The following is a 16575-nucleotide window of genomic DNA, read 5'->3' as shown; positions in this document are numbered from 1 at the left end:
GTGCTTCGCAGCCTCGCCGCCACCAGGGGCTTCCACTATAGACCCCTTTGTGTGCCTGCCCCCGCCCCGGAGGCGCCCCAGCCACCGGCGCTGAGTACCGCCATTGGCTTAGCCGACGACTCCACTGATTGGCTTTCGAGTCGTCCGGCTGAGGTCCTCTTCTCCTCGCTGCTATTGGTCGCCTGAGTTGCCTCTCAGGCAGCCGCGCGATGTGATTGCCTAGCAGCTCGGAGTCCCTGGAAGCAGTTCCGGGAAACCCCGCGTGCTGCCGGGATCGCGTCTCTGTCCATGAGGGGGGGAGGGGGTGGCGCGCGCGCCATTTCTAGTCGTTTTCAAAGCGCCTCGCGCTGATTCTCACGGGCCCGGCCGCCGGCCCCTGCTCTGCCCTGGTGAGTCTCGCGCCGGCCCGTGGGGGGAGGGGCCGGGAGCCCCGATCTGACCCGACTCGGTCCTGCCGGGGCTCGGCGCCATGTCCCCTGTTTGCTTTCCGCTCCGAGGCCCCGGGGTGGGGGTGGGGACGGGCTGGGGGCGGCTTCGGCCTGGTCCGGCCGAGCTGCTGTGGGCCTAGCCCCGCTGAGGCTCTTCTCTGACTTCGCTCATCCTACTCCGACCACCGTCCCACGGTGCGGCCCGCCGGGCGCCGTCTGTACGTCCTGCCGAGTCGGCCGCGTTTTTCCCGCCTCGGTCTGCCGCTCCATGCGGCCGCGTCCGGCGAAGGACCTGCGGCGTTCGCGGCCACAGCGTCTCTCCCCACTGGAGCGGCTTCGCTCACGTCTCGGCCGGCCTGGCCGCGAGTGGGCTGTGTTGATGCTCGGGACGGCCGTGAGGGGGTGGGGTGGCCAGCGGGCGGGATGCAAATCCCGGGGTTACCTGAGCCCGGAGAAAACTTTAGTGTGAGCGGAAACTGGAGGGCCGATTTGTGTGGGAAGCGTCTCCCCTCCCCCATCCTGCATGCTGGGAACCGAGATTTGAAGGAAAAAATGACTACTAGAGGCCGTAAAACTTAGGCTACGAGCGGCGCCTAAGATGTGTAATTCTGAGAATGTCATAGGCGCACTAAATTGGAAAGGCGATTCTTTTTCTAATACGGTAGTAACCGTGTTGCCAAAACTTAAAAATTGAAGCCAAGGGGTTCTTGAAAGGTTCAGCCCTCTCACACTACCTGTTTGCGACTTTTGCTATCTCAAGAGGCTGAATTTATGTTCTCATGAGTCAGACAAGGGACTGACCCTCCTAAGCCATGAGATAACCGTTAGTTTCCATTTCGCTGGTTCTTTTAAAGCTTGTCTCTTAACATGAAGAATTTTGCACAGAGATGTTCAGAAAAAGGGAGGGTCTAGTGCTGATTTTCCAAATCTCCCAGCAGTCCTTTTAAATCTTATTTTAATTTCTACTTTTTGCAACAATATTTAGATCCAATGACTCCGGTCATATTAGTATATTTGCTGCATCCAGAACTATGGTTTGGCTGTGTGGCATTGTGTTCAATTGACACAAGAGTTTTAAATGGTCTCATATGATATGAAAGTCTTTTGTAAATGAGCACTTTGTATTTGGCCTCAAGAAAGGTTTTTCCTTGATCTGAAAGGTTTGATTTTCCGGAATCTAATTAAAGTATTTTTTTTTGTTAAAAGTTTACAAAAACTTTTTGAAAATTATTTCAATTTCAGTATCAACTTGTAGAGCCTTTGCAATTAAATAGTAGTCATGAATATTTCTATCTTGTGCTTAATACACAACTTGTCTTTTTTGCTTTTACACATACTTTTAAAACAGTACCACCTTAACAGATTTTCATTGAATTTTTTCTGTTAAAAATTTGCTTCCTTTCTGTGATTAATAGTATTCCAAGGTGCAGTGCTATAAGAGTCTTGTGATACTGAGAACATTTGAGTTCTGATGATCTTATGGTTGTATTTTGGGAGTGGGGGAGCGTGGGAAAACAACGATATTTTCACAAGGAGATTTTGGACTTTAGGGTGCATCTTCGTATTAATCCGTAAACCTTTTCATCTTACACAATAAGCAGTAAGCAGTTTCTTGATAAAAAGTGTGCAGTTTTGAATGTTTTCATTTTTACTAGTTTATCAAAATTTGAGGCTTGCCTTGAGGAACATTTATCCATTCAGAGTTTAACCACAAAGTCTGTGTCTGTATATGGACATTAGAGGGCTAACAAATCTTACGTTTTGAAAATCATACGAAGTCATGATACTGTTTATCTCATTTTTAGAGTAACTTTTTCTGCATTTTCCTTTTTTCCTTCTCTGTTACTTCCTTGCACTCTTGGTCTTCCCCTTTCATTAACTTCAACTAAATATCGGTGGACTTTGAAATGGAAAGAAGTTGTTTTAAGTCAGAAAACTGCACTGGAAGTGTGGTTATCTTACGTGTCTTAGTGTTGCATATTTCTTTATAGCTGACTAGCTATCTTGAGTTTCATCAAGAAAAGTAGGCTTTTTCCTGAGATCCACTTTCATGTCCATTTTGTGTTGCAGTGTCTTTACTCTGCTGCCTGTTATCTTCATCAAATTCTAATTTCACCACAGACAGAGATGCCCTTTAACCTTAATTCTGTCTTCTGAGGCAGTGTGGAGACTGGCCTTGTATGGTTTTATTTTCTCTCTCTCTCTCTTCAGGAAGTAGATTTTAGCATTACTTTAATGGCTGAACATACAACATTTTTGGTAGGGTTAACCTTAGAAATATGACCTAAGTTTATCCTAATTAGGTAATGCTTATTGAAACTATTTGAAAGAAGTTAGCTGTCCATTCTTCAAAAATATTTTGCAGCTTTATTTTACTGAAATGAAAAATTCAACGTATACTTTTTTTTTTTAAAGAAGTAACCTCAACTGTAGCTCACTTTTTATTTTATGTGGACTTAAAACAATTGTTTAGCTTTTAATCTTGGTCATTTTTTCTTTTAAATCTGTGAACGGGAATAGCAAATTAATTTTAGAACAAAAATTAACAACAAGTTGTGTTTTGTTTTAAGTGAGGTGGAGAAAACCCAAACGACCACCATGTTGAACTAGAGACAACAGGGCATTTATTGGATTCAAAGCAGAGCTAGGAAAATTCGAAATCCTTAAAAACCTTGATTAAGTGGTCTGTGGATGTTCATTTTGTTTGTAAACCAAACTTCTAAAAACTGTTTTAAGAATTGAGAGCTTGAGGGACTTTTAGAATTTTGTGGTGACTTGTTGATATGCTCACCAGGACACAACAGCTGCTTTTGTTAATCAGCGATCCTATCATCAATAATAATCATCGATAAATTCCAGCCTTTGTTTAACCAAGTGTACATGAAGTTACTTAAAGATATAATGCTTCCATGTACATTTTCTATGGTTTCACAGGGTTATTATTGCAAATTTAGGTTAGATACATCACAAAAGGCATAAAGTATTACTTTGATAGAGGTTATTAGCAGCATGTATTCAAATTAGTTTAGATAAATCATGCATTGTCCTACAACCTAGTTATTTCTGGCTTAATGTAATATAGCTCCTGAATTTTTTCCAGCAGCATAATAAAATGGCTAATCAGGTGAATGGTAATGCGGTACAGTTAAAAGAAGAGGAAGAACCAATGGATACTTCCAGTGTAACTCACACAGAACACTACAAGACACTGATAGAGGCAGGCCTCCCACAGAAGGTGGCAGAGAGACTTGATGAAATATTTCAGACAGGTATAATATGCATTTCTTGTTTCTGATTGGTTATGAAAGCGAGGGCAAACCACTTTGAATTTTATAGATTTTTAAGGTTAAATAATACTGTTTCTGATATGTAGAGCTGAATGTTTGTTACTTTCCCTTCATTTAGGGCATACTGGGTTTGACTTTGATGTTCTTATTTCATTATTTTGAAGCCTCCTTAGTGTTGAATATGCAGTCTTAGTTGTTTTCAGAATAGTACATCAATTTGTCTTAGATTTATCACCAATTAAAATGTATGTTTCAGCATACCAAATTTTGCATTTTTTCTTAATCTAAATCAGTCATCATTTTGCTTTTACTTTTCTACTTTCAGCTTCTTAAAGTGATTGTTAAATCAGCTTAGGTCTGATTAGGTGGCATAGTAAAAGAGGAATAGTTAGATGTATCGCCTGTAATGATAATAAATGTCAGACTCCTTAAGAGTTTGTGACCTGTCTAGTTTCTAATAGACGGTAATCCACATCTCTCAGTAATTGGAAGTGTTCGTTGTGTTAACAGCTGCCTTTTTTTTTTAAATCCAGAAGTCCCATGGTTAAGTGCTTAAGCAAATTTGAACATCTTAATATGGTTGGTTGTAAGTGATTTGCAGTTTTAAAGAGGGAGAGAAATATTTACCCTTAGGGAGTGTTGTTCATAAATAAATGTGTCCTCCCCGTTTGGGGCCATAGATGGAAACTTTCTTCCTCTTTGTTTGCTGTGCTTATCCAGATTCTGGGAGAGAGAATCGAATTGTCTCACATATGTGTCTTAAGTACAGTAGTAACAAAGTATTATTATTATTATTTTTGTTCTTAAAATTTTTTTTTTTTTAATCTGAGAAGCTTAGGATAATTTTAGACACTAAAATGACTTTTAAAAATGATTCCTGGGTGATGGTCCCATTTGAAAATCAGTCCTCAGGAACTTGTTGTGACATTCTGCCATTGAGAATTGGCAGTGCTCTGCTTAGAGATGCTCTCTTGTAGAGTTTTGTTATTGACGAGAGGCTCATGGTTTGGGTGTAGGTGTGGATTGACAGTGGATTGATGGGTGTCCTGAGTTGTGGCCTTGGGTGGTGGTATGGAATATTCAAGTAAGGAAACTCAGTTATTTGGGCATGCTCATTTTGAGCTCTTAAAGCATGGCAACATTTTTCTTAGTATATAAGTAACTTTGCAAGTGGCATTGCATTTATTTAAAATCTGTTTACTGTATGGAATAAAGTTTTTTTTGGCTTTTTCAAAATGGAGTCACTTTGGATGTTAGTTCATATGGACTTGGGGGATTAAATATGCCAAATATTTCCATTTTACATTGGATCAATTCTGAAATACATTTTTATACATATATATAGATATAACACAAACTTAGATTGTTACGGAATTGTTTTAAACTTAAGGAAAAGTTCTGTGTGCAGTTAAATATACTACATGTATAGAATGCAGTGCATATATTGTCCATATAGTTTACCTGTAAGTCTTTAGTCAAGTCCTTAATACCTTTTGGAAGAGATTGCCATTTTGACAGTGTTGTGAATACCACAACATTTTAATCTCAGCTTGTCACCTCAGAAGAACAAAGAATGTCTTAAAATATAACTTTCAAAATTGATTAATCAAGCTGCACTTGGCATTTGTAGAAGAGTTTAAATTTTTGCCTTTCCACATTCTGACTGCAGCAAAATAGATGCTCAGATAAATACATTTCAATTTATCTTTGGTGCTAAAAGTGAAAGCTTTTGACACTTAACTGGAGAGTGGAAGGAATTATTTAGTAAAAGTGGTTCTCTTTTTTCCCCCCACCTCTGTCTGGGTAACTAGTTGTTAAACTTGAAGTTAGGAACAACTAACAGCAGATCATAATTTGAAGACAGATCCTTGGGAAATACAGTGTATTCTTAATACTGTAACATAAACCATAATTTATTAGTCCTAAATTTGTAGTACAATGTGTACTTCAAATTTAACTTCTAAGATATAACTTCCGTGGAGTGGGAAATGGGGTTAGGATTTTTTTTTTTTATAGAATATGGGAATTGAAGTTCTTGTTTATAGGTGTTGACATTTTATCTTTTATTTTCATATTTATACTCAATCTTTCTATATAATACTGGTATAGCTGCATTTATGCATATAGTTAAGTAAAAATGTAATTTGTTAGTAATAGTATTGAATATAATAATTCTTGATTACACATTGTTAGGACAATTTAGATTAGCCATTTTGTTGCAATAATGTTACTTTTCAATTTAATTTTTAGGATTGGTAGCTTATGTCGATCTTGATGAAAGAGCAATTGATGCTCTCAGGGAATTTAATGAAGAAGGAGCTCTGTCTGTACTACAGCAGTTCAAGGAGAGTGACTTATCACATGTTCAGGTAAGGTCGTTACTCAGAAATGTCTGAGCAATTAATGGCCTGACATTGTTTTACTGTTACTTTTTTTTTCTGTAGAGAAGTGGTTTTTTGTTTGATTGTGACTACCTCTGCTTCTTAAAAAATTAGTTAAAAAAAACACTACTAGCAAAGGTTTTTGCAGAAGCTCAGGTGTATAGTAGAAGTCTTGCCCCCTCTCTGTGTGGTAAGTTACTTCAGAAACTTAAAACAATTGTTACTGTTAGGTTTTTACATGTTCATCTTGCTCAGAGCCTTAACATTTTTGGGTTGTTTATCTGATCCTGTTTTATCTTGGAGGGAAATAATGTAGGTAGGAGGAATAGTTTCAGAATATCTGGCAAAGATAGCCCAGATCCAGTTAAATATCAGCAGATGGAAGACTGTTTTCCCAGTGTTGAAGGTAAGCTCCCTGAGGCCTTGACTGTCTTTTACTGCTGTCTGCTCTAGTCTCTGGCATATAGCAATTATTTTGTTGAATGAATGAGTAAGTATTTTGTTAAAATTTTTTTTCTGAAATTTAAGCTTAATTATGTGTTTGACTCTTCAAAGATAACTGGTGACTTTTTTGAATTACTTGCTTGTTCTAGAACAAAAGTGCGTTTTTATGTGGAGTTATGAAGACCTACAGGCAAAGGGAGAAACAGGGGAGCAAGGTGCAAGAGTCCACAAAGGGCCCTGATGAAGCAAAGATCAAGGTAAAACTTGAGTTGGATAGTTTTAATGAAATTAAATTTAGTGATAAAATGCTTCTTTTCATATTTTTTAGAGTTTTTACAGCTTCGTGAGGTTTTTGTTTGTTTTTTAAGTACTATTCAGAAATGTAATAGCTTAGGAGGAAATATCTTCTGGTTAGTATATAAGAATTAGAATCTTGGCATAAACATCCAAATTTACGTTTGATGAAAAATCATAATTCAGACTCTCCCTCATTTGTGTTTCATCAGTGATAAGTGTTTTATTGATGCTTCCAATAATAAGTTTCTTGGATTGATCCAATAATGTCCCTTTTTTTTAAAAAGCTTTTGGTTCAGTTTCTTTCCACTTTGTTTTCTCTTGGTAAAGAAGTGTCATTAGTTAAAACTGTTCTCCTTTGAGTTTTCATTCACCTTTGTTATCCTCAGTTTATTTATTTGTAAAATGGCAATAGTAGTAGTGCCAACTGATGAGTTATTTTGAGGACTAAATGAATTAACATATGTAGAGCAGTTAGAGACCTCTCAAAAGTGTTAAAAAGCAAAGATGTCACTTTGAGGACTAAGGTGCGACTGACTCACAAGCCATGATATTTTCAATTGCCTCATATGCATGTGAAAGCTGTATAATGAATTAGGAAGACTGAAGAAGAATTGATGCCTTTGAATTATGGTGTTGGTGAAGAATATTGAATATACCATGGACCACGAGAAGAATGAACAAGTCTGTCTCGGAAGAAATACAGCCAGAGTGCTTCTTGGAAGCAAGGATGTTGAGACTCTGTCTCAAATACTTTGGACATGTTATCAGGAGGGACCAGTCCCTGGAGAAGGACATGACGCTTGGTAAAGTAGAGGGTCATCGAAAGAGATGGATTGACATAGTCTTGCAACAGTGGGCTCAAGCATAACAACCATTGTGAGGATGGTGCAGGACTGGACAGTGTTTTCTTTTGTACATGGGGTTGCTCTCAGTTGGAAGCGACTGAGCAGCACTTAACAACAACAGTGCAGTTAGAGTGGTGTCAGGAATGTATTAAGAAGTATATAACCTGGCCCGTTACTATTATTACTATTTCTATTTAGATACACTTTTTAAATGCTGAATGTAGGGCTTCAGTGAAACACAAGTGAACCTAATTGCTTTGTGAAATGGATACTGATGGTTAACTATAGTCTTTGTGTTTAGACTAGAATTTTCACGTATTTAATTATTTTAAAGTTTTCTAAGAATGGAGTTTTGCCATTTTTCAGACTGGAGAGAGAGGTACAAAGAAGCTCTATAAAACCTAGCTGTATGCCAGAAACTACAAGTTATAATTCCTGTCTGAAACATAAAAGCTACTTGTAATTCACTGGAGACATTAAATAAAATATTTCAAATTAAAAAGTCTTATCATTGCAGTTTAATTATAACCATTACTAAGTATAAAATACCTGTGTATGTATATAGGTATAATATATAGAAATGTTTTTAAATATATATATAGTGGGACTGCATGGAGGATTCACTTCAAAGGTTCCACTGCTAAAGTTAAAAAAAAGAAAACAACTTTTCTAGTGGTTTATAAATAACATGTAAATATATAATATATGTTTTATGTATATTGCATGTACTTCTATGTTTAAAAGTAGGAACAGCTCTGTTTGTATCAAAGGTAGTAGGTTGAGGGGTCTAAGGTATCACTGTGGAATCTGAAAGTTCCTCCAGGTGCATTTTTGAAAACTGCTGAACTTGATATCTGAAATTTTTTGTTCTCACTGACGTTGTACAATTTTAAAACATCTGGAGTATAAAATACCTCCCTTTCAAGGTAGCCTGTACTTTTTTGTTTTCTATTACTTGATTTTATCTTTTGTTCTGTAGGCTTTTCATATAAATATTGCTTCAGTTATAATACAAACTCTGAGTGCAAAGACATTATCTTTTGTATGATTCTTCATAATACCTAATGTAATGTTGTGAGGAAAGTTGGTAATTGGAAAACACAGGTTTTATTTATTTTTTAAAATCTGTGTATACTCATTTGGTAATTGCCAAATATTTTAAATTTGTTCTGTGTGAGAAATGTTTCATTTCTTAAGGAACTTACAGTATAGCAGGAGTATGAAATGGGGATCAAACAAAGGTTAAATTATGAAACTTCAAGTACAGTAGAAAGAGTGTGAGTAATAGTAAATGGTGAAAGCTGCATGAAGGAGTTTGGTTTTCGTACTGGTTTTTGAAGGATAGAGAACATATTATCTGAGAAGAATCACTGGTGGATATAAGTATGGTATGTAAAGGGGACAAGTAAGGAGAGAGGTCTAATTGAAATAGTCGTGTGCCATTGAGCCGATCTAGACTTATAGCGACCCCTGTATAACCTTATTTCAACCTCGGATTTCCTAGGCTGCAAATTTTACAGGAGCAGAATGCCAGGTCTTTTTGCCTGAGCAGCCACTGGTGGGTTCAAACCGCTGACCTTTTGGTTAGCAGCTGAGTGCTTAACCATTGCGCCATCAGGGCTCCTAATTGAAGTAGAACCTAAACCAAACCTGTCACTTCTGAGTTGATTCCAACTTACGAAGACACTGTAGGACAGAGTAGAACTGCCACACAGAATTGAAGTAGAGGGGGTGCAAAATGAAGACTACTATGGTACATAAGTATGAATAGGTAGCATGGGGCCAGTTTGTGTAGAACTTTTAGTAATCCTTGCCTGTTTTTCACTTCTTCCTCATAACAAAAAAGTGATCTGTTCTGAGAGACTTCGTTTGTCTATAACTTTAATGTATGGAAAGGAACAGTAAAAATAAAGTGGGAGGGACGTTTTTCACTTAACTATAAAATACTTAGTTTTATGGTGGGGTACCTTTTGGAAAAGAGTGATCTATTGATTGTGTGTGATTTAATATTCCAGTATAATCAGATGTGATTATCTTTAGGCCTTGCTTGAGAGGACTGGTTATACTCTGGATGTAACCACAGGACAAAGGAAGTATGGTGGTCCTCCACCAGACAGCGTGTACTCTGGTGTGCAACCTGGAATCGGAACAGAGGTAAGTGTTCTTCAGCTCTTTGCCAAAATCGTCCAGTTTATGAACTCTTCTTGTGTATGATAGGGAGAATATTTGATTCCTATCAAAGTGTAGCTGCTGTTATTACTATTTGGGGTACCTGCCTGTATTTTGCTGCTATCATGAGCAAGGAAATGACATGTGTGCTAGATACCTGAACATCTTACAAAGGAATGCAGGGTTCTTGGAACTGGTTGCCAAAACTCTGCTACTAGTAACATGCCATTTTAAATGCTTGGTAAAGTTAGGGAGAAGTGCTGAATTTATTCTGCCCTTTTTTATGTCTGTAAATTGAACAGTGGTTGTCTTCACTCCATTCCCTGTCCCATTCTTCGCAGAAGATTACGTTGAAGGTCCTCATTACTTACTGAGAGAATTATTGATGGGAGTGGGTTGCACAAGAGACGCGTGTGGAATCAGATAAAAGGTTGAGCACATTGGTTTACGCTTGAACAAAGAAACCACTCCTCCTCTGTTTCTGCCTTCATAAAGGTTTCTCCGTATGCCTTTATGCTAGCCTGTTCTCATCTTTTAAATAGAGAAAACTGTGTGCCAGAATAGAACTTGGCTGCTAACTGAAAGGTTGGTAGTTTGAACCCACCCAGCCACTCTGTGGGAGAAAAGACCTCGCAGTCTGTTGCCATAAAGATACAGCCTAGAAAACCCTATGGGGCAGTTCTGGTCTGTCACATGGGGTTGCTAGGAGTCAAAAATTGACTTAGCAGCACCTAATAACAAAAAAAAAAAAAAAATTTTTTTTTTAATAACAACATGCTCCAGAATACAACAGGAACCTTTTCTGTTCTGGTGTCTCCACTGTATGTATTCAGTGCCTTGCAAATGTCAGGAATATAGACACAATATTTGATGAACAGTTGATTCTGGCCTTTTTTTTTTTTAAATACTGAAGTCATAGCATTGTAACTTAATATCGCAACTATGTCGAACGGTAATTTCATAGAACTTTATTTAAAACAGTGATACGGGGTAGCTTCCTTAGATGATGATGCCAGTTAAATATTTAGGTGATATATTATGTAGCTTTTATTTTTATTAGAGTTCTAAGGAATTGTAAAAGTTTACTCAAACACCTCTTTAAAGCAAACAGTAATAATGTTATTGAGACTATTGTAAATGACACCGTCCTAAAAACTAAAACTTTCAGGTAACCAAAAGCTAAGTTAGTATTTTTAGTTTGTGAATGGATACAAAGTTGTCATCATTTAATATAACTTTAGATCTATGTCAGAACCAATTGTAGTTTTACGTTCTCTTTATGTAGGTGGAACTTATATTCATTGGTCTTTGTTCCCAGAACTTTTTAACATTATTATAGTTAATATCCTATTTCTTAATATTTAGCACTATTAAAAAGGACCCTAAGCGTTTTATTTTTCATGATACCTGAATCAGCTAGGTGTAATTACTTTGAGCTTCTTAAAAATTAACCTAAATTATTTAATTTATGTAGTTATTGATAGAGTTGGAATTGAGATGTTGAGCCATCTTTGACATTTGCATGAACAAATGTCATTAATGAAACTTAGTGAACAAGCGAAAAATATTTCGATCTTGATTGACCTTTGTGTCTTCTGTAATCTCGCCCCACATCCATCATCTTTGATGTCCTACATCTATTGTGAACCCTTTTGAATCTACATTTGTATTTCTTTTAGTTCTTGAACAATACAAAAATATGATTCAACTTTGTTTGAACTTTTATAGCGTGTATATTTTTTCTAATGGTTTTAAATTTTGGTTTTAGTATTAGGATTTTTTTTTATTGTAACTCCCACATATAAAATGAATAGATAAAAATAGAACTGCACCTTTGACTTTCTCTTGTTCTTGAGGCAGTTCCTGAAACACCTCCAAAATCAGAACAGTTTGAAAACCAGTGGTTAATAGCATACCACTCAACATGGGATATCCTTGTTCGTGTTCCATTTATCTTAGTTCCAAAACCCTAGGAATAAGAGTTAAGTCTTTATAATAATTCTGTGCTCTTCACAAAGCTCTGTACAGAGTCTGGTGCAAAATTAGTTGGTTGTCTCTATTTCATAGGTGTCCCTGAGTGATGCCAACAGTTAAGTGCTCAACAACTAGCCAAAAGGTTGGCGGTTCGAACCCACCAGTGGTGACTCAGAAGACAGGCCTGGCAATCTGCTTCTGAAAGGTCACAGCCTGAACCCTGTGGAGCAGTTCTACTCTGTACACGTGAGGTTGCCATGAGTTGGAATTGACTCTACAACTGACAACATGTATTTCATAATAATTGAAAGAACTTTTTTTTAGCCCGTTAAAGTGGTTTCATTAATGAGCTTATTAGTGAAGTCTTGTTTTATCTTTATATCAATAAGGAGTTTCCTAGTACTATAAATAAGATTTCACTGGAGGCATTTGAACAATAAGATAAATTGTTTTAAGTATCCAATTAAAAACCAATAGTTGATATGTTAATTGTAAAGCACGTGTACATTCTCTTATATTGCGTTGCCTCTTTAGGAGAAAGATGCATTTTCCTAAATTATGTATTAGATCTCTATGTACAGCAGATACGGTTGCAGCAAAATCCGTATAATGAGATCACCAGCCTAAGCCACTCTTAACAAGCAGTTTGTTAAAACGAAATCTCAGTATCAATTTTTGGATTCCTCCTATAAATACAAAGCTAGATTTCGTGAGATTTGGCCTATACTTGTTAAAATTTAAAGTATTAAAAAGTCAGAAAAATGAGTTTTTAATGTACTGGATTACTGAAAGAATAAGTAAGTTTTAATTGGTGTCATTTTTGATGTGAGGTTTTGATTTTTTTCTTGTATTTTACTACAGTCATTAAAGCCTGTTTGAACTCTTGATTGAGGAAGTTGAAATAAGGGTCAGTGTCTGACTGGCAGCATTAAAATTAAGTTTTGAAGACTATGAAGTTTCATCTTTAGCTAAAATCTACCATAAATTAACCCGGTAAACGAGCACTTATTAACAGGCATTATTGATAAACGTTGTCCTGAATTGAGAAAAGTATAAGAATAAAAAAGCTCATTGCCACCGAGTCAGTTCTGACTCATTGTGACCTTATAGGACAGAGTAGAGCTGCCCCATAGGGTTTCCAAGGCTGTACTCTTTGCAGAAGCAGATTGCCACATCTTTGCTTCGTGGAGCATCTGGTGAATTCAAACTGTCGACCTTTTTGGCTAGCAGTTGAGCTCTTAACCACTGAGCCATCAGGGCTCCCTATACAAGAATATGCAAAAAAAAAAAAGCCCATTGCCATCTAGTCATTTCGGACTCATAGCAACCCTATAGGACAGAGTAGAACTGCTCCATAGGGTTTCCAGGGAGCAGCTGGTGGATTCACACTGCCGACCTTTTGGTTAATAGCCAAGCTCTTAACTCTTGTGCCACCAGGGCGTCTATACAGAAATAGTTAGTAGGTATTAATTTTGAAATGCGTTATTTAGTGTGCTTAGGCTTTCAGACCTAGTTTGGTTGTAGTATTTTTATATTCTCCAGCTAGCGTTGTAAATCTGCTTTGGGAAGCAAGTTCTGTTTTTTTCTTTAGTTTTTTGTTGTTGAGGATATATACAGCATAACATACTCCAATTCAGCAATTTCTACATGTACAATTCGGTGACATTGATTACATTTTTCAAGTTATGTAACCATCCTCTACTCTTATGAATTGTTCCTCCCCGTTGATATAGATTTACTGGCCCCTAAGTTTCCTATCTAACCTGTTGAGTTGCTGTGGTCAGTTTGACCCTGTGTAGATAGTTCTTAAAAGAGCACAGTGCTTGAGGCAGACGCTCTTTACTAGTTCAGCTAAACTATTGTTTAGTTTTAAGAAGACTTCAAGGGATATTTTTTGTTTAAGGTACAAGTTCTTTTTTATTTTGTTTTTATTAACATAAATGTAGTCTCTTTGGTAGTCGTGGCTGTATAACAAATTCTTATTTGTTTGATAGTCTTTGGAAGAATTAAAAGGACATGGTAGTTTGAGATCTAATTTGGGTTATAACTAATGGGGGTTTTACAGAACCACTATATTTCAGAGATTTAAAGGTATATGACTGTAGAATTTGAATTGAATTATATATAAGAAGAAGCTGGTAATGTTTGCAAAATAGCAAGTTTAAGTAGCAGTTGGATAATTGAAGAACCCTAGTAGATACCCAAGAGCTAGTTGAGCAGCCGGGTTCCTCTTAGTGATCCTATTCCTTTTCCTTTTTAATAGGGCTTCCTGTGTTACCATTAAAGTATTCAATGCAGGGATAATTGGCAGCCAGGCCTTTTTCCAAGCCTTGATGGTTAGCAAGCAAAACAAGAATTGTTGTTACGGTGTTTATGACATTCTCTTGATTCTGGGGCGGGGGGTTGGGAAGGGTTACCTGCACATGACTGAGTGCTTACTCTTAACAGCTCATATGGAGCCAGAATGACTCAGGGTCCAACAGATTAATAATAAAAGGAAAATATTCCTATTTCATTTTAGTTATTTAAAAAGTAAGCTTAAAACCTTAAAAGGAGTGATACTCATTGATTTGTCTTTGAGTACTGTTTCTTTTTAGCCTTCTTTAATTATTAAGTCCTAAATTAAATTGATCTTGAAATCAAGCTACCTTCTGTTACTCAGATAAAGAAGTATTTTTGATACATGGCCTGTTTCTTTACGGACCCCAAACCAAAAAACCAAACCCACTGCCTTCAAGTTGATTCCAATTCATAGTGACCTTAAGGGACAGAGTAGAACTACCACACAGGGTTTCCAAGGAGCGCCTGGTGGATTCGAACTGCGAACCTTTTGGTTAGCAGCCGTAGCTCTTAACCTCTATGCCACCCACCAGGGTTATGTTATGGACCCCAGTGATTATAATCTGGGAACTTTACTGACCACAGATTTGTTGATACTTCTTCTAGAGTAAAACAGTATTCTTATGGAAAATCCATAAGGAGGATTTTTAGCATTCAAATAATACTTTAAAGTATGAGGAGCTGGCGCTTGTGAATTCTTTCTAGAAAATGATTAGTAAATTTTAAATTACCTTTCCTGAGAATACAAATTTTTCACTTTAGGTTTGCTTAATGAGGCATTCCTGTCCGATTCTAAAAATACATGCACGAGCGTTCTATAAAGTAATACATCAATATATATTTGTGCCATTCTGTGTGCTCTTTCTTTGCTTTACATGTGTCTCTAATGGGTCGGGAGAAAATACAGATGGTGAGAGGGGTAATTATTAAGCACCATTGTACTACGTTAATAGAAAAAATATAAAACAACTTGCTTCCCAGAACAGTTTTAAAATATTTGAATATTCAAGTATTCAAGTTGAACATATTCAAGTTAAAAAAATACTGTCATCAGACTAGGCCAGAGACTTAGCTGCACCTAAAAATACATGTCAAAATTAATGCCAGTTATTCTTGTGTATTTCCTGTCTTGGTACATCTTATCAGTAGCTTTCTTTTAGTGCTATCTCCTGTTAATGAACACTTACTTCTAGGGTTGATAGGATAGTTGAAGCTCGTGAGAGGTAGTCAGATTCTGGGTATTTTGAAGGCAGATCTAACAGGGTTTGTTGACTGCATACAGGATAAGAGAGAGGGAATCAAGGATGACTTCAAGGTTTTTGACCTGAACAACTGGAAGGAAGGAGTTGCCGTTTACTGAAATGAAGGAGACTGGGGAGGAGCAAGTTAGCATGGTTGAAAAACAGTCATTCAGTTCTGTACATGTTATGAGTTAGATACCTCATAGACATCCAAGTGGAGCTGTTGAGTAAGCAGTTGCTTATATGAGCCTGGGGTTCAAGGGAAACGTTCTGGCTGGAGATTATAGATGTGGGAGGCATCAGTATCTAGATGATATTTAAAAGTCACAAATTGGATACGTCACCAAGGGAATGTGTGTAGTTTTATCTAGATAGGGTAAAGTTCTGAGATCTGAGCCCTGCCACCGTCATCATTTAGAGGTTGGGGAGATGAAGAGGAACTAGCAAAGAAGACTGAAAAGAAGGAGCCAGTGAGGTAGGAGAAAAATCAGGAGTGTGGTGCCCTGGAAGTCAAGTGAAGAAAATATTCACAGAAAGAGGAGTTGGTTAATTATGTCAAACTTTCCAAGTAAGAGGAGGACTGAAAATTGACTCTTGAACGTGACAACGTGAAGGCTGTTAGTGACAAGAATCGTGATGAAGACCAGATTTGTAAGATTCAAGAAGTAGGAAGAGAGAAATTTGAAACAGCGAGTATATATGTCTCTTCTGAGTAATTTTGCTGCAAAGGGTAGAGAAATGCAACGGTAACTGGAAGAGGTTGTAGGGGAAAGGTATATTTTAATTTAAATTTGAGGGAAGGAATTATAACGTGTATATACAGCTAATGGGAATGACCTAGTATAAAGGGGGAAATTTATGATATAGTAGAGTTGTTGCTGGAGCAGGTATCCCTGAGTAGGAGAGAAGGGGTGGGATCTAGTGCACAAATTAACAGTGTGAAATAGACAACTCATCCATTTATTCATACATTTATTCAAAGATACGTAGCTATTATGTCCCAGACACTGCGTTCAATGCCGGAAATAAAATGAGGAATAAGACATGAACTCTTGTGGAAATTGAACCCTCTCGTTGTTGCTATTCCCAGATAAGGAAATTGAATCTCAACTGATTAAGAAACTTGTTTGAGGTAACTAAAAAGTAGGTTTGAATCCAACACAACATAA

The 16575-nt window shown here is 37.3% G+C and overlaps 1 protein-coding gene across 5 annotated transcripts in view; it reads left to right on the top strand.

Annotated features, from left to right (window-relative positions):
* Positions 1–256: 256 nt before the first annotated feature.
* The window catches only part of HNRNPR (heterogeneous nuclear ribonucleoprotein R), a 32527-nt gene continuing 16208 nt past the window's right edge, over positions 257–16575 (top strand). For 2 of the 5 annotated variants that reach the window (XM_023554343.2, XM_064281447.1), the window contains exons 1-5: positions 258–389; positions 3529–3697; positions 5966–6084; positions 6690–6797; positions 9723–9836. In XM_023554343.2, the coding sequence (XP_023410111.1) occupies positions 3541–3697; positions 5966–6084; positions 6690–6797; positions 9723–9836 (498 nt within the window). In that variant the 5' untranslated portion in view covers positions 258–389; positions 3529–3540. Of the gene's footprint in view, positions 390–3528; positions 3698–5965; positions 6085–6689; positions 6798–9722; positions 9837–16575 lie in introns of all 5 variants that reach the window. The other 3 variants (XM_064281449.1, XM_064281448.1, XM_064281450.1) reach the window with 3 other exon arrangements.

The sequence above is a fragment of the Loxodonta africana genome, chromosome 3, assembly GCF_030014295.1.
Source record: "Loxodonta africana isolate mLoxAfr1 chromosome 3, mLoxAfr1.hap2, whole genome shotgun sequence".
Classification (NCBI taxonomy): Eukaryota; Metazoa; Chordata; class Mammalia; order Proboscidea; family Elephantidae; genus Loxodonta; species Loxodonta africana.
This window is presented reverse-complemented; position numbering and strand designations above follow the sequence as displayed.